Source organism: Neovison vison, chromosome 2 (assembly GCF_020171115.1).
Source record: "Neovison vison isolate M4711 chromosome 2, ASM_NN_V1, whole genome shotgun sequence".
Taxonomy (NCBI): domain Eukaryota; kingdom Metazoa; phylum Chordata; class Mammalia; order Carnivora; family Mustelidae; genus Neogale; species Neogale vison.
Window position 1 is genome coordinate 8663411 of NC_058092.1, and position 22681 is coordinate 8686091.

Below are 22681 nucleotides of genomic sequence, written 5' to 3' on the forward strand. Positions count from 1 at the left end.
ATTTAAGATATAGTTGTTGAAACCATTTCCTATGGGTGCAGGAATTCCCAATTAGGCCAGTGGAAGATAACAGGAGCAGAAATTGGTTTATACATATAGAGAAGTAGGGTGGATGTCAGAGTTAATGTTGTAAGTCAGTGAGGAAGAGACAGACTTAATAAAAGACACTGGGACATTGGATATTCATCGGGAAAAATACAGATTCCTACTTCGCACCATAAATTAATTCCAGATGGATTGAAGATGTAAATAGGCAAAACAAAACTCTAATATGTGATGTCAAGAGTAGGGAATAGTTTCTTAAAACTCCAGGAGGCACAGAGTGAAAGAGAATAGATCAATAACCTTGACCATGACAAGTTTGTTTTTCATACAAACAAACAAAACCCAAACCATGACAGTAAAACAGCATAAAGAAAGTGGAAAACAAATCCACAGCCTAGGAGAGGCAACTCACTGCATTTAGGAGACAATTAATTAGTATTTAGAACACCAGAAGAACTACAGCTCAAAAAGAAAAAAGCCCAAACAACCCAATAGCAAAATGAGCAGAGGGTATGAACAGGCAATTCTCAGAAGAGGAAATGGAATGGTCAGTAAATAAACCTGTAGAAAAGGGCTCCCCTCACCATTAACTAAAGATGTAAATTAAATAGGTAGCAAGGGACACCTCCCCTGACTCCTAAGTCCCCCTTTCTCATGTGGACCTTGGACAGATGCAAAAGTGTTCATTACAGCTCTGTGATTGCAGGGAGGTGAAATCACACCAAATGGGAGAACAGAAAAATTGTGTGTTCATATGGCATCATTTTATGCAGAAGTTAAAATGAATGGACCAGAGCTGTGTTTATCAACATGGCGAATTTTCAAAAACTCAGTGTTGAAGGAGAGAAGAAAGGGAAGTGTAGAATATGCATAAAGTGCAATCACATTATTTTCATTTTAGAAGCACATACGACAAATGGCTGCATCTAAAGATACACAGGGAATAGAGGGCCTGGCTGGCTCAGCTGGTCGAGCCCGTGATTCTTGATTTCTGAGTTGTGGGTTCAAGCCCCACTTTGGGTATAGAGATTACGTAAAAATAAAGTTTAAAAAAAAACGACACACAGTAATTTCAGGTTAGTGGTTTTTCCCAGGGGAGAGAGAGAAGGAAACTGGATTTTTTTTTTTTAAATGGTATCTAACATTTTAATTTTTAAAACTTGGAGCAAATATGGCCTGACACCAAGATTTGTCAATGTGAAGGATGTGGAGGGAAGGCTGTTACTGTTTTTTGTGATATTTCAAGTGTTGATTTGAAATGTTGGGGTCCAGGAGCAAATGGTGAGAAAGGATTCTTGAGAAGTTTTTGGTACAAAAGAGGTGGTTTTATTAAAGCTCGGGGATAAGGCCTGTGGGCAGAAAGAGCTGTACCAGGATGGTGAGCAGTGACTGATTATATACTTTTAAATTGGGAGGGGTTAGCAATAGTGTTAGATCTTTAAGGAATTGGGGAAGCAAGGTTTGCAGGACGTTGAGGGGCTAGCTGCTGTTAAGATAAGGTGATTTAGTACTGCCCAGTGAAGCCTTAGTCCTGACACCCTTCGGATGGCCATCAGTGGGCCATGTGCTTGGTGGATGATTGCTAACTTGTATCTTGGGGAGGACCAGTAGAGATAAAGGAAGTTTCCAAAGGGATTTTCATTTGTTAAAGACGACTTACGACTTACAGGATCCTGGAGATGAGGCTACCATCCAGCTAAGGTTGCCTTTTGCCTCTAGCAAAGCATAAACATGGGTGCAGTCAAGTGGCCTGAGGAAGGTCACGCTGCCTGTCTCAAGTGTTTGCCGAGCCAAGTTGTAAGGGGATTTAATTTTTTCTACATTTCTTTTGCCTTTGTGTTCCCCACATCCATATTTCATAATTTAAGAATAGTTCCCGGGCACCTGGTGGGCTCAGCCAATGGAGCATCCAAGTCTTGATCTCGGGATAGTGAGTTGGGTGTGTAGAGATTATTTTTAAATAAAATATTTATAAAAATAAAAATAAATTTAGAAAATGGTTTCTGTAGAAGATCTTTCAAGGCAGGTTTTTTGTTGTTGTTCTTTTTGTTTGTTTGTTTGTTTTTAAGATTTATTTAGTGGAGGGGTGCCTGGGTGGCTCAGTGGGTTAAATAAAGCCTCTGCCTTCGGCTGAGGTCATGGTCTCAGGGTCCTGGGATCGAGCCCCGCATCTGGCTCTCTGCTCAGCAGGGATCCTGCTTCCTCCTCTCTCTCTGCCTGCTTCTCTGCCTACTTGTGATCTTTCTCTGTCAAATAAATAAATAAAATCTTTTAAAAAAAAAAAAGTAGTTTAAAAAAAAAAGATTTAGTGGAGGGGGGATTTATTTATTTATTTGAGGTGGGGACGGGGAGAGAGAGAGACTCTTAAGCAAACTCGCCGCTGAACATGGAGCCGATGCAGGGCTCGATCTCAGAACCCCAAGATCGTGACCTGAGCCGAAATCAAGAGTTGTGACTGATGCTTACCCAACTGAACCACCCAGGTGCCCTTCAGACAGAGTTTTTGTTTTTGTTTATGTCTTTTAAGTTTACATATCGAGAGCAGGAAGATCTGCAGTAAGCAGCCAATATGTTTTAAAAGAAGAGGTGCTACACCATTTCCTGCCAGTGACGGCAGGAATGCCCCTGACCGGCGAGCGTGTTTTCCTTAACCCCGGTTCTGTAGCGGTGGAGGAATGCAGCCAAAAGGGCTGCCTCGCCCTTTCCCTCCTTGAGCTCTTGGGTTTCAACTTGACCTTCGTCTTCTTGGCAAGCATTCTTGTCCTGATCGAGGTGAGGCGGTGTGAGTGTTGCGTTTTGGCTGATGAGGTTTTGGGTTCCTCCATCTCCCCTTCTGGAATGTCAGTGAACTGAATTAGGCTTGGGATATAGATTCCTACAGAAAGTGGCCTCTCCCGCTCCTCGAGCTGTTTGTGAAAGTAAAGGTTTCTGCCTCTGGTGAGATGACAGAAGGAAAGTCCCCCTTAGGAGGGGGGTTCTCAGCCTCAGCCGCACATTAGAATCACCTGGGCAACTTTAAAAATGACTCTAAGTGACTTTAAAATACTTTAAAATTAGCCTTAAAAATGGCTGCTACCCAGCTCAAGTGAATGAGATCCGAATCTCCGGAAGTGGAGTGCCAGGGTAGATGCCAAGGCCCCCGGGGGCTGCGGAAGCCCCGGCACTTGACAGGGATGGAGCCAGGGCGGGGCCCAGCATCTGTGTTAACAGGCCCACCAGGTGATGCTCACGCTGCTCGGGAAGAAGGTCGGTTCCCCCTCGTCGGCAGGGTTTGCAGGTAAGCCCCAGCGCCGGTGGATTTCGAGTTCACGGGCATCCTTCTCTCCCCCGTTAGCCAGTGGCAGCAGGTTCCGGGATCCCTGAAATCAAATGCTATCTGAATGGTGTGAAGGTGCCCGGAATTGTCCGTCTCCGGACCCTGCTCTGCAAAGTCTTTGGAGTGCTGTTCAGTGTGGCTGGAGGTGAGGAGGGTCTTTCTGACTTCGAGCCTTCCGAGTACCGAGGGGGGAAGGTGACAAGAAGTGCTGTGTGTGTGAATTCAGTAGATTTGGATTTGAAGGGCCTGCCCTCAAACGGATCCCTGCAGTCTTTGTTGATGGGTTAAATGTAGGCCCGTAAGTTACCAGTCAGTTACCAGTCAGTTACCAGTCAGTCAAGTTACCCTGACATTCACACACATTTAGTTTTGAAGGGGAAACCCTGGTTAGTTGGCTTGTGGAGTTGGCTTTTAGGAAGGTCAGCAAGGTTTTTGTGTACAGCAAATATTTTAGGCCCGATGGGCCAAGAGGCACAATGGGAGATAGGATGTCGGGACTTCTACGTGTTTAACCATTTGAAATAGGTCTACGTGAGAATGTAAAAAGCATTCTTCGTGCCCTGGCTGGAGAAACAGGCATTGAGCCTGTCTTGGCCCACAGGCTCTAGTTTTCTGACTGCTCATATTAAGGAATATTTTTTCTGATTTGATGAGAATTTGACTCTTGCTCTTACAAAATCATGTATACTCGCCTCTGCTGTACGGTTGTCGAGAGAAAGGTCTGCCTAGCAAGGGTCTCCTAACCGAGAGAGCTTTCTGTGCTGACGGATGGTCGTCTCCTTTTCCACCTGTTCCCAGGGCTCTTTGTGGGGAAGGAAGGCCCCATGATCCACAGCGGAGCGGTGGTGGGAGCCGGCCTCCCTCAGGTGAGAGCTGCTGGGCTTCGAGGACACAGCCCTCAGCAGGGGCCCCCGGGCAGGGCCGTGTCCATGGTTGAGTTCGCAACACATCCATTGGGAGCATCTAACATGGCCTTGGAAGCTGATGTCCGTCTGGGTGGGTGTGAAACTGTCCCATCACCCAGCAGAGAGGGGCAACTGGTACCCCTGGGTTTTAACAAGGCCCTGCCGCGTACTCAGAGCAGCGATGGCACGTAGACAAAGTCTGTTCAAATGGAAGTCAGCGGGTGCGCCCGCAGCCAGAGCTGAGCGCCGGCCCGTCAGGCGGGCGTGGATCACCACTGCGAGGCCAAACCCCAAGGGGCTGGGAGCACCGACGGAGATGGTTCCAGGCCCAGGTCTATAGCAAGGCCATTCGTAGGCGCCCCAGACCGCTGTTTGCCGACATGCTGTCGGAGCCGGACTCTCTGTGTCCAGCTTCTTTCTTCTTTAAACCCCCCGCAGGTTTGCTTATCCTCGTTCTCCCCATCCTCACTGAGGAAACCGAGGCTTAGAACGGGCTCGGGACCCCAGAGGCCCCCTTCTTAAGGGTTTCTCAGGCTCCCCAGCTGCAAGGTTGGGACGTCTCTGTTCTTTGAACCGCCCCTTGGAGACGTTCACTCTCGTGCTCTGAGGGGAGGGACTCACCGTGGCTGTGGGAGGAGAGAAGGAGAGAAGACTGTCGTCCAGAGCCCGTCTGTCGGTCTCTCTCGCCACTGCTTCCCCTCCTTTACCTCAGGCACTGGCCTCCCAGAGGTGAGCTGCGAGGCGGAGGAGGCCAGGTGAGGACAGGGCCGCAGCGTGAGCACTCGCCGGGGTCGCTGGAAGCCGGCTCTGCGCCCCTCCGTCCTGAGTGTGGCCCCGAGCAGAGCCTGCTTCATCTTCCGCAGCAGCTTTCAGTTCCTCCCTCCCCTCAGGAGTTCCCCTTTCTCTGTCTTGCTGACGGTGTACCAGACGTGAACCGTGATTTCCAAAGATCCTAGAAGTCGGGGGGGCAGGAAAAGAAGTTCCTTCCAGGAGTAACGTCTTTCTTCCCCCCACATTGCAGTTCTGGCCTCTTCCTTCTTGCGACACATCTGCCCAAGTGTCCCCAAACAAAGGGAACTTTCTGGCGCCTGGGATTCCTGCAGCTGTGGTCCCTGCGCCCGTCCTCCCCCCCTCCCCCGACCCTCATCTTATTTTCTCTCTGTCTAGTTTCAGAGCATGTCCTTACGGAAGATCCAATTTAACTTCCCCTACTTCCGGAGCGACAGGTATGGAAACCCGACCCGGTTCGTTTGCTGCCTACTCAGTGCCCACTGCGGTCTCCATAGCTGGCTCCCAGGCTGCCCTACTGGACAGGCTGTGTGCAGAACCCACCTGTCGGAATGGAGGGGGGTTGGGATGCTTCTGAAAGTAAGCACGAGGGCCAGGCCGGCTTCGGGGCTTCTGTTTTGTTGTGATATGAGGCCTAGACCCATCTCGGGCAATGAGGAAGACGCGGTCCGGTATTGAAAACACGACCAGGGAAGTCCACAGGTGTATTATCAAGAATGTATCTTATATTCCAAAATAATGTACTTGGTCTGCCCCCTTTCTGGGTTGGAAGGTGCTCTTCTGGGTACATTCTCGCCCTGTGGGATCCAGGCGGGTCACTGACGTGCGCACCCGGCTCGGCCTTTGGAATCGAGGCCAAGGTTCAGAGTTGTCCACCTTCCCCATCTCCTGTCTGGGGCCCTGCGGGTCACTGACGTGCGCACCCCGCTCGGCCTTCGGAATCGAGGCCAAGGTTCAGAGTCGTCCACCTTCCCCGTCTCCTGTGGGGGTCCCTGCGGGTCACTGACGTGCGCACCCCACTCGGCCTTCGGAATCGAGGCCAAGGTTCAGAGTCGTCCGCCTTCCCCGTCTCCTGTGGGGGTCCCTGCGGGTCGCCGTTACCCATTCCTGGCGTTTTCACTGCTGCTCTGGCTTTCTGGGAGAAAGATCTGGTCAGAGTGTGGCTCAGCAGGGACTGACAGAAGTCTGGGCTCTGCTGCCTCAGCCAGTGGCTGAGATCCCACGTTCAGAGTGGCCCGATGTCAGGAGCCCTCCTACTAAGGCGGGGGTTTCGCTCTTAGGGAAAGCATATTCGCTGGGGAGTCTGCCTCAGCGGACACCTGGCCTCCGGAAGCCCTGACTGTTCATGGGTCACGAGACAGGTTGTTGGTAGACAAGGAAGGGAACACCTGCTTTTCGGGGTCTGAGAACTGTTTTGGGTAAATCACTTCTCTGTTCTCCCCACAGAGACAAGCGGGACTTTGTGTCCGCTGGGGCGGCTGCTGGAGTTGCTGCAGCGTTCGGGGCCCCTATCGGGGGTACCCTGTTCAGTCTGGAAGAGGGCTCGTCCTTCTGGAACCAGGGGCTCACGTGGAAAGTGGTAAGGAGGACTTTTAGTGAACACATCTCCTTAAATTTAGTCAATCCACCTCCCCCCAGAACTAAAGTGGACATCTCTGACTTGGTGCGGTCCCCTTTTGTTTTGATGACACCAGGAGGGCTGACTTTATTAGAAATTCCTCTGCTCTAGACACACAATCTCCAAACCGTAGACTTTTCTGTACTTTTCCCATCTTCTGCAAATCACACTGCCATTGTCTTCTCTTGATGAACCATCTGGCCTGAAAACGGGAGACGGGGGCAGACAGCGGCAGAATCTGGCCTTGAGCACTCCCTAGCCTCCTCCCTCAGACTAGTACTGTGGTCACTGTTCCTTTTGGGGCTCAAGGTCTAGTCCACAACAGGCTCTAAATGAAGAGACTCTCGCAATAAGCTAACACGGACTTCTCACAGCCTGTCTCGCAGTCTTAGCCCCCGAGGAGGGCTCAGGGCAGTGGCGGCCAGAGCTCTGTGTCCAACCCGGGCGTGTGGGTTTCTCGGTGGCGGGGAGGGTTTCTGAGGCTGCGCCTGGGAAAAGGTCGGTCCTGTTCCTCCTGACTGTTCTCTCCTGTCTGTCCCCGCTCTCCCAGCTCTTCTGCTCCATGTCTGCCACCTTCACCCTCAACTTCTTCCGTTCTGGGATTCAGTTTGGAAGTTGGGGTTCCTTCCAGCTGCCCGGATTGCTGAACTTTGGGGAGTTTAAGGTATGTTTCATCCTTCCATAGTTTTGGAGGGGTTTTCTTGGTTTTGTTTTTGTTTTTACTTTACACCTGAAAATTGTTTTCAAGTGAAGTAGCAGAGCGCGGTGGTTGGAAGGGTCGGCAGAGCTTCTGGTGGGTCTCTTTGCCCCCGGAGTCTCCTGTGCGTGCTCCGGGCTCGGTGTACGCAGGCGTCCGGCTCTGTAATGACTCGCGGAGATGGAAAGTGGGCTCGCTGCTTGTTTCTGGCTTCCCTGCTTCTGTCCCTTCCTGTTCTCATGGGCACTCTGGTTTTTCTCTCTCCCTCCCTTGCCCCTTCTCTCAGTGCTCTGACTCTGATAAAAAATGTCATCTCTGGACAGCTATGGATTTGGGTTTCTTCGTCGTGATGGGGGTCATTGGGGGCCTCCTGGGAGCCACATTCAACTGTCTGAACAAGAGGCTTGCAAAATACCGTATGCGAAACGTGCACCCGAAACCTAAGCTCGTCAGGTACCTGCTCGCCTCCCCCAGCTTGCCGTGGCTCCCTGAGCTTCGTGTGGGCCAGGCCGTCTCTCCCGAGGAAGGCACTTGTAGGAACGGATTCTACTTCCCACGCCAGCTTTGATTTCATGTCTAAGACTAAAAATGGAGAGAGGGTTGTAGATCCCGTCCATTTGTCAGATGGGCTGAAAGACTGTCTGAGCTTCGTTCATATCAGGGGTGCTGTTTGCCTCCCGGCCACGAGGACACATGGCGAAGTCAGAAGGGTCGGTGCGAGTCAAGGCCCAGGACCTAAAGTGGAAGCCCGTTTTGTTCCTCAGAGATGCCGTGGGTGTAGCCGCCCACGTTCCTGGCCACCCACTGTTGACGTGCACATTGCTAGAACGGAGCGAGTCGCTGACAAGTTCCGCACGGGTCCTGACTGCTGGCTCGGGGCTGCTGTGTGTGCGGGCTCTTGGGGGAGAAGAGGGTCGGAGTCGACAGGGTTGTGTTTTTAGTTCCTGAGGCTGGGGTGTCTTTTTTATCTTGTAGGGTAACAGCTGTGCTTTGCTTTCTAGAGTCTTGGAGAGCCTCCTGGTGTCCGTGGTAACCACCGTGGTGGTGTTTCTGGCCTCGATGGTGTTAGGGGAATGCCGACAGATGTCTGCTTCGAGTCAAATCGGTAATGACTCATTCCAGCTCCAGGTAACCCTGTGCACCTGCTGCCCGTGTGCTAGACCCCAGAGAGGGAGCATCCAGAAATGGGTGACCCACCTCTGCGGATTGCTAATAGCTGCGTGTTGCCTGCCCTCCCCCCCCCCACGGCCGTGTCAGTCGGCTGAGAGAGGACCGTGGGAGCCTGTCCCAGAAGAGAGGGTGGGCGACGCTCTTTTTCCCTCTGACGTGGACTCACAGCCATCACAGAGCGGAACTCTCTCTCCCTCTCTTTTCCTGTTGAACAAAATTAACTGGGGCCGAGCTCAGGAAGCAGACCACCGCTTCTTCGACGAGCCCCAGTTGCCTCTTCTACCTCTTCAACCCCGAAAGGTGCCCCCAGCCTCACAATTGTGAGCATCGCCCTTAAGACGGGGAGAAAGGAATGTCTGCGTCAGGGTGACCGGCGAGCTGGCTCTTCTGGCATCTCCTCGCTCTTTCTTATTGGGTTTAGGTCATTGACTGGCTTACGTTCTTTTTCCATTTCTCCTCTCTCTTCTTAGGAGTATATAGAATAGTGTTTTCTGGAACCTTTCCCTGAAAGAGCAGAGGCAGCAAGGGAGGCATTGGAGCTCACTCTGCCCTGTAATTTTTTTGGTCCAAGCCTGTGGGTCCTAGAGCTGCATGTGGTCAGCCAGAGGCATGGTTCTGGCCCTAGGGTAGAGGCTCAGGGGTGTCCCCAAAGTAGCCGGTCGTCCTCTTGTCCCTGAGGAGCCGCTCATACCCCTCGGGGCCTCATTGGGGGCTTCATCTTGGATGGCCGCCCCTTTTGGCTTCCCCAGAAACGTCCACGAATGGCAGCGTGGGTTAGATCAGGGCTTGGCAGACTGCCGCCCGCGGGCCAGGTTGGCCTTTGGCTTCCTGCTTGTTTTTGTAGCCCCCGAGCTAAGAATGGCTCTCACGTTTTTAAAAAGTATTTTAAGAAGATAAAAGAAGAAGGTGCAACAGAGACTGTGGCGTACAAAATCGAAAATATTTACAAAGCGGCTCTCTATGGAGATCGCACAGCACCCCGCTACTCGGTGGTCCTGAGGCCACCTCGTCCTTGACCAGAGCGCTGTTTCCAAACATGTCCTGCGGAGCATTGGTGCCCGTGAGTCACACACGAGTGGAGAAGAGTCCTGTGGTCCGATGGGTTAGCCAGGATTGAGTGAGTGGCTCCAGTACAGGCCCGCGGAGGGTGCTGACAGTTCTGTGTGTGTCACAAGTGTTTGGATGCAGGTCGGTGCCCGCCGTGCCACTAAGCACCTCACGGACGTGACTTCATTGGGTCCTTAACCACTGCCATAGGCTGGTATTATTATCTCCGTCTTATAGGGGAGAAAATGGAGACAGAGTAAGGTCTTTTTTTTTGTTTAAGATTTTATTTATTTATCTATTTGAGAGACAGCAGCAGAGAGAGAGGGAGAAGCAGGCTCCCTCCGAGCAGGGAGCCCAACGATGCAGGCCTTGATCCCAGGACCCCGAGATCGTGACCTGAGCTGAAAGCAGACACAACACACTAGGCCACCCAGGCGCCCCACACAACAAGGTCTTGACCGTGATCTGAGCTAGTGCTACACACCATGAGGTCAGCATTACTTGCATGTCACAGGGGAGGCAGCCGAAGCTTCCTGGAATGACCTGCCGCTCCCACAGTTGCCGAGTCCGAGGCGAGTCCACCTGATGCTGGAACCTCTGCTCTGCCTTCAGCTGGTTCTCTGATCTCCAGCAAGGGCCAGGATGCATCTCAGCCGTTTGGCTGCAGGATTCTTTCCAGGGAGCCCTCAGGGCTGGGATTCCTCCGGACACAGTCCGTGAAATGCTGCGTTGTGGATCGTTCCATGGTTGCCTCTTTCCTGAGCCACACACATTGCTCCTTTGGCTGCTCCTCTCTCCCAGGTTCCTCCAGGAGGGGGCGCTGCCCTGCTTCTCGTGGCGGCTCCATCTGCCGGTCCCCATCCGCATCTCACCCTGCATGGGGCTCTCGGGCCAAACTTCCAGCAGTAGCACTTAGAAAATTGGGCACTGTGAGCCGGAGCAGAGCCGGATCTGTGGTGAATTTCATTGTGGTGGCTCAAGAGCCCTCGTCCAGATCCCTTCATTCTCAGACCGTAAAGAATACAGTTTCACAGTTGGCTGCTTTAGCTAGAGATCGATTTTTTGCCACCTGTTTCATTTCTGGGTAAAGTTTGCAAGTCACACTTTCTCGACCTCACTGGAGACCTCCCGTTCTGAGACTTTGAGCGCCGTGGTCAGTATTCTGACTTCGTACGGACCTCATACTGACTTTCTGATTCCTGTATCTTAGGTCACATCAGAAGATGTCAACTCAAGTATCAAAACCTTCTTTTGTCCCAACGAGACCTACAACGACATGGCCACACTCTTCTTCAATCCCCAGGAGTCTGCCATCCTTCAGCTTTTCCACCAGGATAGTGAGTACCTGTGAGCCTGCCCGTTCTTGGGGTGGTTGATCTTTTTCTGCAGGGAACAGATGATGATTCCTCTGGCCCTGCTGTTGGCCTCTAGACACAGCCAGGCTTACCCTCAGTTCTGAGCAAAATAGGACTTTTCCTTTGTACCAGCAACCCAGACAAGGCCGGAGTGTCTGCCTCCAGTGTTGGAGCTGAACCGGTGGGGTGTGGAAGGACCTGGAAGGGGTCAGGGCAGCTCGGTGGGCCTTGGTGGTGTCTGGTGGTGGACTCATGTGGGTGCTTGCGTCGCAGGTACTTTCAGCCCCGTCACTCTGGCCCTGTTCTTCGCCCTCTATTTCCTGCTCGCGTGTTGGACCTACGGCATTTCGGTTCCAAGTGGCCTTTTTGTGCCTTCCCTGCTTTGTGGAGCTGCTTTTGGACGTTTAGTTGCCAATGTGCTTAAAAGGTAAGTGTGCGCGTGTGTGCGTGTGAGCATGCCCGGGTGTGGACGGACGCAAGTGTACGAACCTTGTGATTCCAAGCCGCAGTCTCGGCTTCTTTCTTGCCCAGCTACATCGGCCTGGGCCACATCTACTCGGGGACCTTCGCCCTGATCGGTGCCGCAGCATTCCTGGGCGGGGTGGTCCGCATGACCATCAGTCTCACAGTCATCCTCATCGAGTCTACCAACGAGATTACTTACGGGCTCCCCATTATGATCACTCTGATGGTGAGTGCTCCCCTTCCAGGCCTGTCTCCAGTGCAGGGCCAAGTGCACCCCCCCCAGCAGCTTCTTTTTGAGTCTTTGTTTTGTGTTTCAGGTGGCCAAATGGACAGGGGACTTTTTCAACAAGGGCATTTATGATATCCATGTGGGCTTGCGAGGGGTCCCACTCCTGGAATGGGAGACGGAGGCGGAAATGGACAAGTGAGACTGTGCTTTCCTTCTCGTCTGTTCTGGTTTCAGAGTTTATGATCTTGGGCTGTGAGGGCTGTGTGCATCAGGGTGGGAAGTGGTGATGAAGATTCTGGGGTAGGGGTCCGGTGAACCGGTAGATAGCTACAGGAAGTGGCTGGGTGTGGCGGGGAACTGGGGGATGGAGGTGGGTTTGGTGTGGTCCCTGCATCGTTGGGTGTGGCTCCTGTGGCCTTCTGGTGGGACCTGAAAGCAGGACTCAGTCGGGGTATTCTGACTGCACGCTTTTGCCGCGGGTCTGCTAAGCCCCACAAATGAGAGCCAGCCTGCGTCACACGTGCCCCACGAAATGTCATGTCATCAGGGATTTTTCTGGGCATAACCGCCAGTTTATCCAGCAGCCCGCAAATGGTTTGGGGCTCCTGTGTGCGGGGATCCCACAGGGCCCTCGTGGTCCAACAGAGGGATCAGCAAACTTCTGTAAGGGGGCGGATGGTAAATATTTGTAGCTTTCTGGACCACCTGGCCGCCATTTCACTTCCTCCGCTCGGTCGCTGCCACGCGATGGAGCGGGAGGCGACACGTAAATGAGCGGGAGAGGCCAGGTTTGTGGGACCTGTGGTTGCCACCTGGTTTAAAGGGGCGGCCCGGACTTGACTCTTTTCTTAATCCTAGTAGTATCATTAGCAGTTCAGTGATCATATGAGGAACGTGCCATGGAGGGCTCAGGAGATGGTGGCTAATCACCGGGCAGGTCGATAGGGTTTGTGGTGAGGGGACATCTCGTATCGAGCTGAGGAAAGGCCCACCAGTTTGGCAGAGCAGGGAAGGGCGTTAGCACAAGCTAGAAGTGCAGAGGAATGCGTGTGTTCAAAGAACCATTCGAGCTGGCTCAGAAGAGGGAGTGCGGTGGTCCGGGCCGCCCAGGGGAGCCGGGGCTCGCTCCTGGGATACCACGGGCTCTCTCGTGAGGTGGGGCGGCTTCCCTCCGTCCCCCAGGCTGAGAGCCAGTGACATCATGGAGCCCAACCTGACCTACGTGTACCCGCACACCCGCATCCAGTCTCTGGTCAGCATCCTACGCACCACGGTCCACCACGCCTTCCCGGTGGTCACGGAGAACCGCGGCAACGAGAAGGAGTTCATGAAGGGCAACCAGCTCATCAGTAACAACATCAAGTTCAAGGTACAGCACCCAAGAAGACGGTGGGTGAGAAATAAGCCGCTCTTTGGCGCACGCGCTGACCTGGCGCCTGCCACACCCCACAGATGGGGGCACTGGTGGACTCTCAGGGAGAATCCGCTTCTTTGTTCTGTGCGGCAGGGAGTGTAGACATGATAGCGAGTGTGGATGTCGTTAGACCGTCAGGACATGTGTCCTATCTCACCCTAGCAAGCGTGCAGATGGATTTTTTGTTTTAATCACCATTTCTTATGGCGTGTAAGTGGTATCAGGAGGTTTCTAGGGTTGCCTGGGACAGAAGTGGACTTTGGCCTACTTAAGACAGAAAAAGAAATCGGCTGGAAGCTGCAGGACCGACAGGAGAGCTGGAGGATCAGAGGTGGCCCGCCGGGTGTGCAGGCAGCTCGCAGTCACCCTGGGGTGTTGGGAGGCAGGGGCGCTAGCTCTGGCTCCTGAGTTGAAATCCAGGTGCGGGCAGAGTCCCTCAGTCAGGCCGTGAGCCCCTGTGGCTTTGGGGGCCAGGGCACATGCGTTTTCAATCCCTCCATGCCGCGGCATAGGAGAGCGGCTGCCCCTGGAGAGTGAGGGGCTGTCCCCATACCAAAGGAGTAGGGAAGCTGGGCAGGCAGATCCCGCGGGGTCTACAGGCCTTGAGGTTCAGAGAGCAGCCCTTCTGCCCCGAGCCACCGTGAAGATGCCCTGCACTTCCTACGTGGGTAGCGCTCGACTCCACTGCCGCCCGCATCCTTGAGCCGCGTGGATGCCATGGGTGTGTGCCCGTGGCCAGCCATCTGCGGCCTGCCCGGTAGAAACCCCTGTCCCCGTCACCCCTCCCTACGCCCAGAAATCCAGCATCCTGACCCGGGCTGGCGAGCAGCGCCGACGAAGCCAGTCCATGAAGTCGTACCCATCGAGTGAGCTGCGAAACGTGTGTGACGAACACCTCCCCTCCGAGGAGCCAGCGGAGAAGGAGGACCTCCTGCAGCAGATGCTGGAGCGGAGGTGAGAGCACCCCCCGCTGCGCGCCCCGCCCCCGCGGCTCCCGGAGGGCCAGGGCCAGCGGCTACAGCCCCTGAGCTTCCGGACTCGGGGGCTCTCTTGGGGCAGTGGGGGGGAGCGAGAAGCAATCCTGCTGCGGGTGTGCTAGGCAGCGTCTGGTTTCTACGTAATAGATACACTCCCTACCCCAACCTATACCCTGACCAGTCCCCGAGCGAAGACTGGACCATGGAGGAGCGCTTCCGCCCTCTGACCTTCCACGGCCTGATCCTGCGGTCACAGCTCGTCACCCTGCTCGTCCGAGGCGTTTGCTACTCGGAAAGCCAGTCAGTGAGTCTCTCTGCTCTGTGCCGGGATTTGGGAAGGCACAAGGGTGGTGGGAGCACAGCCCCAGTGCCTCGGGGGGTGCCGAGAGCTAGTACTCGGGGAGCCCGGTGCCGGCGGCTGGCTGTGCTGTGGCATGTGCAGCCCCACAGGCCCCTGCTGTGCTCGGTGCCTCCCGGGGGACTCTACCGTGGGGGGCACCCCCAGTCACCCTCCCCTTAGTTTATGCACTGCTTGTCAAGTGTCCTTTTGGCTTGGAGACTTTTTTTTTTTTTTTTTAAGATTTTATTTATTTGTGAGAGAGAGAAGGGGCAGAGGGAGAGGTTGAAGCAGGCTCCTCATGGAGCTCATAGAGCCTGAAAGGGCTCGATCCCAGGACCCTCGCATCATGGCCTGAGCCGAATGCAGATGCCTAACCCGCTGAGCCACCCAGGCGCCCCAAGCCTTTAGACTTCTTTTTTTCTTGAGTTTTTATTTTTATTTTTTTAAGATTTTATTTATTTGTCAGAGAGAGAGAGCACATGCAGGGGGAGCACCAGGCAGAGAGTGGGGGAGGCAGGCTCCCCACTGAGCAAGGAGCCCACTGCAGGACTTGATCCCAGGACCCTGAGATTATGACCTGAGCCAAAGACAGACACTTCACCGACGGAGCCACCCAGCTTCCCACCTATAGACTTTTAATGTAGTTTCTACACTTGGATTTCTGGTATAAATGAACTTTTTTACAGGCCTTTTTTTTTTTTTTTTAAAGTTCTTCCATTAATTCTTTTGTAATTTTCCTTTTTTTTCCTCCTTCCATTTGGTTCTTGTAGAGATAAGGAGGGCGGGTGTTTTGTTCAAAGTGGTCCCTGTAGTGACCTGAAGACCCACCCATCCACACGCACTTCAGCCCCTTTAGAAGGAACCTGAAAAGGTTGTGCAGAGACTTCCCTTCCCGAAGCACTCTCCTGGCTCAGCTCTTGCTCCTGGGTGGCCGTCCAGGTGCCCAGTGAGGGCGCAGGGGCAATCCAGAAGACTCGGGATGCAGGGCCGTGACAAAGCTGCTTTGTCCGATGAATTGCCACAAATCCAGAGGCTGCAAACGACAGAAACTTTTTCTTTTCACAGTCCTCAGGGTCTTACTACCAAGTGCGCACGTCAGCAGGGCCTTGATCTCCGGAGGCCCCAGGGCAGGATGGCTCCCTGCCTTGCTGGTCTGTGGAGGCTGCCGGCCATCCCGGCCCTGCTTGACCTTAGACAGGTTCCTCCAGTCCCTGCCTCTGTTGTCACATGCTCTTCTCGCTCTGTGTCCTCTTCTCTTCTTAGAAGGACACCAGTCGTTGGTCCTAGGGCCCAACCTAGGGCTGTCTGACCTCATCTGAACTTGCTCGGGTCTGCAGAGCCCCTGTTTCCCATGCGGCCATGGGCACAGGTAGCAGGGGTTAGGACTCAACACACATCTTTTGAGGGACACACGTCAACCTAAGACCTATTAGTTCTTCTCCCACTTGGGCTCCAGGACAAGCCAGGTCCGTTTTACCGACAAGGAGAGGCCGAGTCAGAGAGAGATGAGACTCACTGAGCGGGGCACAGCGAGGCCCGGCTGGGAACTGGCTCCAGACCAGGGCTTGTCATGGCAGAGCCCCCGGTTCCGCCCCGCCTCGCGCCAGGTGGCACTGTGGCCGGCGGTGTGGACGTAGAGGGGAGGGGCTGTAAGTGCGCCCCTGCCGGTGGCCGTCCTGGGTGCAAGGACCTGTCTCTGTTGGGATTGCAGAGCGCCAGCCAGCCGCGCCTTTCCTACGCCGAGATGGCTGAGGACTACCCGCGGTACCCCGACATCCACGACCTGGACCTGACGCTGCTGAACCCGCGCATGATTGTGGTGAGCAGGGCCGGGCCTCTGGGGCGGGGTCCTCCTCCGCACGTTCACGCCTCATCCTGGCAAGGGCGCCGGCGGCCGCGGGTGACTCGTGTGGTCTTCTCTGCAGGATGTCACCCCATACATGAACCCCTCGCCCTTCACCGTTTCACCTAACACCCACGTCTCCCAAGTCTTCAACCTGTTCAGGACGATGGGCCTGCGGCACCTGCCTGTGGTGAATGCTGTGGGAGAGGTGAGTCCGGCTTCCGGCTGTGCCCACAGCCACGCCTGCCTTCCAGAAGGAACCTGTCCCTGCTGCATGTGAGTCAGGCTTCCCAACCAGCAGGGTTTCTCGGCCTAAAAGCTCTTTTGTAGCCCTTGGAGGACCTGTACCCCCTGCCTCCTGCGTGTTTCTGAAGCACACTGTCCCCTCGGCCGGCAGGTGTCGCCAGGGTCATGGCTGCTGCAGAAGAGCATAGGCCGGTCATCCCCAAGGTTCCTCTTCTTTACCCTCCATCAGGCCTGCGCCTCCTGGAGCAAGGGTCCATTCCCCACCCGTTCTGGGGATTTATGACATTAAATAAGAGAATTTCAAGCAAAATGCTTAGAAAGTATAAAAAACAAATGCTTAGAGTCTTTTAGAAGATCCAACTGCCTACAATTAGTAATCAGTGCTGCAGACTTTCCTTTTTTTTTTTCGAACTCAGTTGTTTTTCTTGTTACACAGTTATTGTTTGGTTATTTAAAAAATAGAAAAGCAAAATACAGACAAATGAGTACCAACCCCTTATTTCTAGAGGTAGCCACTCTGCCTTCCCAAGGTAGACAAAGGTAGCTCCTTTGTCTTTTTCCCTCTGCACCTACAAGTGGAGATTTACGTGCCGCCTTAGCGCGTCACCACTGCCTGTACTGTTTAATACCCTCGTGGCTCAGATCTTTCTGTGGCAGGAAACACTCACTTAGAGTGTTTCCGTGGGCTCGACTGCATCCCCATGGCCGGCTGTCCAGTCGCTTATCCAACCATCCCCGGCTGGGGGCCGCGTAGTTAAACGTCACTGCCGATCACCCTCTTGAGGCTTTTGATGTCTGTCGCCAAGTTGCCCTCCAGGACACGAGAGATCTGTGGGTGGGGTCCTCGGGCAGAACGCTGGCCCTGCCCAGCCTGCTCTTCCGTGGGCTTGGTTGCCGTGGGTCAGACTGTTCCTTGAAAGAGCAGGGCCCTTCTAACATGCTTCATTTCGTCAGTGAGACGTGAGCGGCGGCGGCTGCAGCCTTGAAGAGCTCTGTTTGTCCGCCCGCCGGCGAGACATCCCGCAGCCTTCCTCCCTTCTGACCCCATCTGCCTGGAGATGGCATCAGGCCCCGCACACTAAGGGCTCAGCCCCACACGACTGCCACCCCCGCCCCCGCCACTTCAGATGCCAATCGACAGTCCAGCTTGTTCCCTGGGTTTCTGGCCAGGTGGCTGTACTTTGGGGATTCCCATGACCCTATGCTCCTAGAACTCAGGCAATCGGTTTACTTACCAGATGATCGGGAACCACGAAAGGATGTGACCCAGGCTTCCCCGCCCCCCTCCGGCACCCCACCCTCCTGGCACCGTCCGTGTTCGCCAGCGTGGGGCTCCCCATACCCCGTAGTTGAGGAATGTCATCGGGGGCTTTGTTGTGCACGTACACGTGATCGATCACATCATGGCCATACTGACTGAGTCAGCCTCCGGCCCTTCCCCGCCCACAGATGGGGCTGCGGGATGGGGGCTGCATCCTTAGGGCCTTTCTCACAATTTTTTTGTCATGCACATAAGCTCAGGTAGAGCTAAAAGGGGCTAGTTATGAACGGTAAAGGACGTCCTTACTCCTTACTCCTTACTCTTATTACTTAATTCCAAGCTTTTAGAGCTTTACGCCAGGAGCTGGGGTGAAGACCAAGTACATGTGTACTGTTATAAGTCACGCATCACAAGGACTCAGGTGGTGCTGAGACCTGGTATTTATGAGCTGCGGCGGGGTCGTGGGGCCTCGGCCGCTCGGGAGCCTGCATCAGTCTGTGTCCCTTGCATATGTGCTTATAGCCAGCGGCGGGTGGTGGGAACCGAGAAGGTTAGTGAGCGTGTGTTCTGTTGAAAACTCAGAGTTTAGCTGGCCCAACTAAAACTTCTCTCGGAGCGGAATTTGTCCCGTTAGCCTCCAGGTGACGAGCCCTAGTTAACCTGTCGATCTTCCTGTCACCTGGAAACTGGAGATTCTCGAAGTGCACAACGTGACCGGCTTGTCACGTCTGTCCCAGCACTCTGCAGGCCGGGCCTCTGTCGCCCCTGCTTACGGTGATGCGCCGGGCCGGCCATGTCTGCTTCTGTTGCTGCCCCAGCAGGTTTGCTCTGCGGTGACGGGGGTCTTTTCCTCCTTGTCCTAGATCGTTGGGATCATCACTCGACACAACCTGACCTACGAATTCCTGCAGGCCCGGCTGCGGCAGCATTACCAAACCATCTGACAGCCCGGTTCGGCCTCGCTGCCACACGCCAGCCCGCCCTGTCCTGGGGCTGCCTGGGGGAGGGGGCGGCTCACTCATGCTTCGCCACCACAGCTGGCTGAGGCTGTTCAGGACACTGAAGATTCCCACTCACCCACTCGCTCGGAAAGCCTGCGATCATGGAACACTTCGGCGGTCAGCGGTCCTGGGGATGGTATGTTGGACCGCGAGAGCCTGGGCCTGTCTGATCTTCTCAGCAAGTATCTTCCTGTTTCCTGCTCCCTGCTCTCTTGCCATCCAGCCTGGGCCCCAGCCCCAGGCCCCTCCACCCGATGCGTGCCAGGACCAGAGGGGGCATCAGGCCTCAGCCACGGGGGAGTGATGCCCAGAGCAGTTTCCTGCCCTCTGCTGCTGCTTTCCTAGGGAACCCAGGTGTTGCCTTAAACTGTAACAGGAGGGGCTTTGGCCAAGGCAAGTGCTGGGGCGAAAGCCAGTTGCAAAATTAAGGGAATTACCAAATTTAGAGACTGAGCCACTGAGATAACGCATGTGTCGCGGGGGCCTTCCTGCATTGGGACTCTTGACAGGTGCCCAGTTTATTTGAAGGGAAACACGGCTTCCAGGGGGAGCTGCTGCTCTGGGCTTGCCTCCTCAGAAGCGCCGCCCTCCAGAAGCACAAGTCCCACGGACTGTCCCTGAAGGAGAAGTCTGATGGGATGGTCCAACTTAGAGTCGCCCCAGTTTTTAGCATTTACCGTGGCCCATTCCCTCGTCCCTCCCTTCTGCACCGAGTTACTGACTTCCCATGAGTTCTTCTGCGTGTCTTCCTGGAGATGCAGCCACGGCCCAGGTGTCTCCACCCCGCCCCCCGCCCCATTAGATAAAAGGGCACCCTGTGATATTGCTTGACCCGACTTTGGGGAATGATACCGTTAAATCTGAGACGGGCAGAAGCCAGTCCTGGGCCAATGAGCACTACAGGAACATGATACGGCCTAGAAGCCAGATTAGGACAGAGCAGATGGCTTATTCCAGGAGGAGGGCGTGTGCCCGTCACACACCTGTCTGACCCCCCGCCACTAGCCATCCCCGGCCCACTCAGGGGCCCAGCCATGGAAACTGTGCTGCCAGGGGACAGGGGTGGGAGGAACCCCCACCAGCACGTGCCCCAAGGCCCGAGCACAAACCCTGGAAAAGGAGACTCTTTGTCTCTCCAGGCTGGGGGCCCCCAGAGCGAACGCTTCGTTTCGGCTATTTTGCACTTACTTTCCTCTCAACCTCTGTGCCCTCCCTCTGATTTGCGTCCACACCCTAGGCCTGGGGTCATGCCACCCAGTGGCAGATGTGCTTTGGGACTCAAGACAGCATTTATTTGCATTTAAGTTTGCCTCGGGTTTTTTTGTCAACTGTGGCAATTCCCCGACAACATGGGTGCCTGCCCTCGACAGCGCTGTCCTCTCGCCCTCTGCCCTGGGCCGACCTCCATTGCCAAGACTACCGTGCAGTCTGGGAGCAGGCGCCCGTCTCACTAGGGCCGACCCAGGTCTTGTGCTCAGCACCCTCTGCTCCCCTAAGTGAGGCGGCTGTTTCAGGATCTTTCTACCTGGCTCCCCCCTCCCCCCCCAGTCCATCCTTCCCATTTTCTTATCTCTTTGACCAAAAATACTTTGACTTCTAAATGTTGCAGCTTCCTTGGATGCATTTGACCTGTGAAATGTGGATGGGGCCCCCAGTAAGTAGTTGGGGAAATCACAAGGACCAAAAAGGCAAGCGCTTCTGAATGTGATCCTGTTCAGCCCGCCGCCAGTTCATTTTAAGGCAGCACCCAGAGCGAGGCCGCGGAACTCGTTCCTGTTATCAAGAGGGAAACCCAAGTCAGGAGAAGTCAGGACCGCCTGTCACAGAAACCGAATCCCCTCTTCCCGTACCTCAGTGAAACTGGCAGGACCAAGGTCCTGCGTGGGGGGGAATGTCTGGCCTCCAGGGCTCTGGGGTCACCAGCTGTCTGTCTCGAGGCCGCCCTGGGTGAATGTTGTTGGAATTTACCGCCCCTGCACTTCCAGCCCCCAGACACTTCATCCCCACTAGACTAGCCCAGAGGTGACTGGCAGAATGCACGCGCCTCCCTCCGCATGAGCTGACTGCACGGCCACGAGGTCCCAAACTCAGGCCCGTCTGGAAAGGCACATTGCTTCTTGTCGTCCGTGGGCGTCTGCCCTTACCGGATTAGCCCAAAGAGAACCACTGCCCCACTTGTAAAAAATAACTGGAAGCCTCACTCCTTTGATAGTTAGAAACCCACGTTGTCCATGTCTCACCTATTACCAGCCCCGTCGCCCCCTGGCGGTGGGGTACGCCCACATGCACAGCCGCAGGGGGCTCGGGCCGGCAGGCCGGTGTTCTGTGTGCCTGCCCGTCTCCCGCTAGGTGTTTCACGTTCCCCAACTGAGGAGCCTGGGAGGTAGGGAGCCAGAGTCCCTCCCAACCCTGGGACCTTGGCGCTCCGGAAGGATTTGCTCATGACCTTGTTTAACAAACAGTTCCTGGCTGGGATGGACGCTTGCCTGCTTGCTTGACATTTCTGACACAGCCGTCGGAAAGAAAGCAAGCCCCTGGAAAAGCCGAAAGCTCTGTCCGGGGCCCTGTAGTGCCGATGTGCAGTATTATCCCACAGCTTCCGACCGTGGCAGGCTTCCTTTCTGTTCGCGCTGTTGGTTTAGACAGTAATACTAGCTAATTCTGTTGTGTACATACATTGTAATTTTTTTAATTTGTAAAATTCTATTTTTATTTGAACTTTTGGAACTTGGAAGTTCTCATTGTAACCGTAACATGTCAGAATAAAGTGTCTTCATCTGTCTCCTTTAACCACTTGTCTCCATGGGGCTGGTTGTGGAGTGGTATGTGATTTTCATTTTACGCTTTCCACAATGTAAACATCACAAAGCCAGAGAGTAGATTGACAGGCTCAGGGGTCTCCTTCTAAAGCCTTGCCAGCAAGACTTCATTCCGGGGGTCCACCTGCTGTCGACTTAGTCCTTAGCAAAAATCACGAAGTTCCCAGTCTTCTCCCCCTTCAAATCAATGCCACGTGATCTCATTTGCAGATGCTTTCCTCCCATAAAAACCTACCCATTCCCTCAGCTACTGCTGCCCACAGCAGGAGACGGAGGAGCTGTGTGTGTTCTGACAGTGCTGTGTTTAGGAGTCTGCCCCACTCATAGATTCCCTGATACCCAACCAGAAGAAGTACAATCAATGCCAAGGCTGTAGACATTTGGAGCTGGCTTCTGTGCTGCCATCTGTCTCTGCTCTCTATTTTGCCAGAAATCGGATTTTCTTGGTCTTCAGCTGATCTGCCTCAAGTTGCCATTCCACCAGCACTAGAAATGGTCTCCCTCAGTGCTGTCCCCCTCCACCTGTCCTCGGGTTTCCTGAACTCCAGGGACACTATCTGTGCATTTGGCACTGTCCGTTCCATTTGAGGAGGACCCACCGTGTCACGGTAACCCCTTGGCAGACTGCCCAGTTCCCCACACTTCCCTCCTAGCAGCTCCCACTCCCCGGACCTCAGGAGCCATGTTTGGAAATTTTTCCCATCTGCTCCTGTCCATACCAATCCTTTGCTTCTTGGTCCACCCCCCCACCCCTTTCTGTGTTCAAAGTCCACATGAAGAAGAGATTTGTTGGAAGTGGTTAGATTAGAAATATTTTTTTTAAGATTTTTATTTATTTATTTGATAGAGATCACAGAGGCAGAGAGGCAGGCAGAGAAAGAGGAGGAAGCAGGCTCCCTGCTGAGCAGAGAGCCCGATGTGGGGCTTGATCCCAGGACACTGAGATCATGACCTGCAGAGGCTTTAACCCACTGAGCTACCCAGGCGCCCCTAGATTAGAGATCTTACCCCACCCCACCCCACCCCCGCTCCACTCCCTGTCAACTCATTTCTGGCCTCACCCTCCCCCTATAAAGAGTGAATGACTATTTACTCCCCCTTTTCCTGACTTCTATGCAAGAATAAGACAATTGGGCTGATGTTA

The 22681-nt window shown here is 54.2% G+C and overlaps 1 protein-coding gene across 2 annotated transcripts in view; it reads left to right on the plus strand.

The window, feature by feature from the left end:
• The window catches only part of CLCN6 (chloride voltage-gated channel 6), a 31296-nt gene extending 9788 nt beyond the window's left edge, over positions 1 to 21508 (plus strand). Inside the window, exons 6-23 of one of the 2 annotated variants that reach the window (XM_044237174.1) lie at positions 2711 to 2817; positions 3380 to 3506; positions 4160 to 4227; positions 5434 to 5492; positions 6502 to 6634; positions 7224 to 7337; positions 7657 to 7823; positions 8372 to 8498; positions 10798 to 10924; positions 11216 to 11369; positions 11474 to 11633; positions 11725 to 11831; positions 12819 to 13005; positions 13847 to 14004; positions 14175 to 14331; positions 16079 to 16186; positions 16293 to 16418; positions 18581 to 21508. In XM_044237174.1, the coding sequence (XP_044093109.1) occupies positions 2711 to 2817; positions 3380 to 3506; positions 4160 to 4227; positions 5434 to 5492; positions 6502 to 6634; positions 7224 to 7337; positions 7657 to 7823; positions 8372 to 8498; positions 10798 to 10924; positions 11216 to 11369; positions 11474 to 11633; positions 11725 to 11831; positions 12819 to 13005; positions 13847 to 14004; positions 14175 to 14331; positions 16079 to 16186; positions 16293 to 16418; positions 18581 to 18661 (2267 nt within the window). In that variant the 3' untranslated portion in view covers positions 18662 to 21508. Of the gene's footprint in view, positions 1 to 2710; positions 2818 to 3379; positions 3507 to 4159; positions 4228 to 5433; positions 5493 to 6501; positions 6635 to 7223; positions 7338 to 7656; positions 7824 to 8371; positions 8499 to 10797; positions 10925 to 11215; positions 11370 to 11473; positions 11634 to 11724; positions 11832 to 12818; positions 13006 to 13846; positions 14005 to 14174; positions 14332 to 16078; positions 16187 to 16292; positions 16419 to 18580 lie in introns of those variants that run through there. The other variant, XR_006383116.1, reaches the window with a different exon arrangement.
• Positions 21509 to 22681: the final 1173 nt, after the last annotated feature.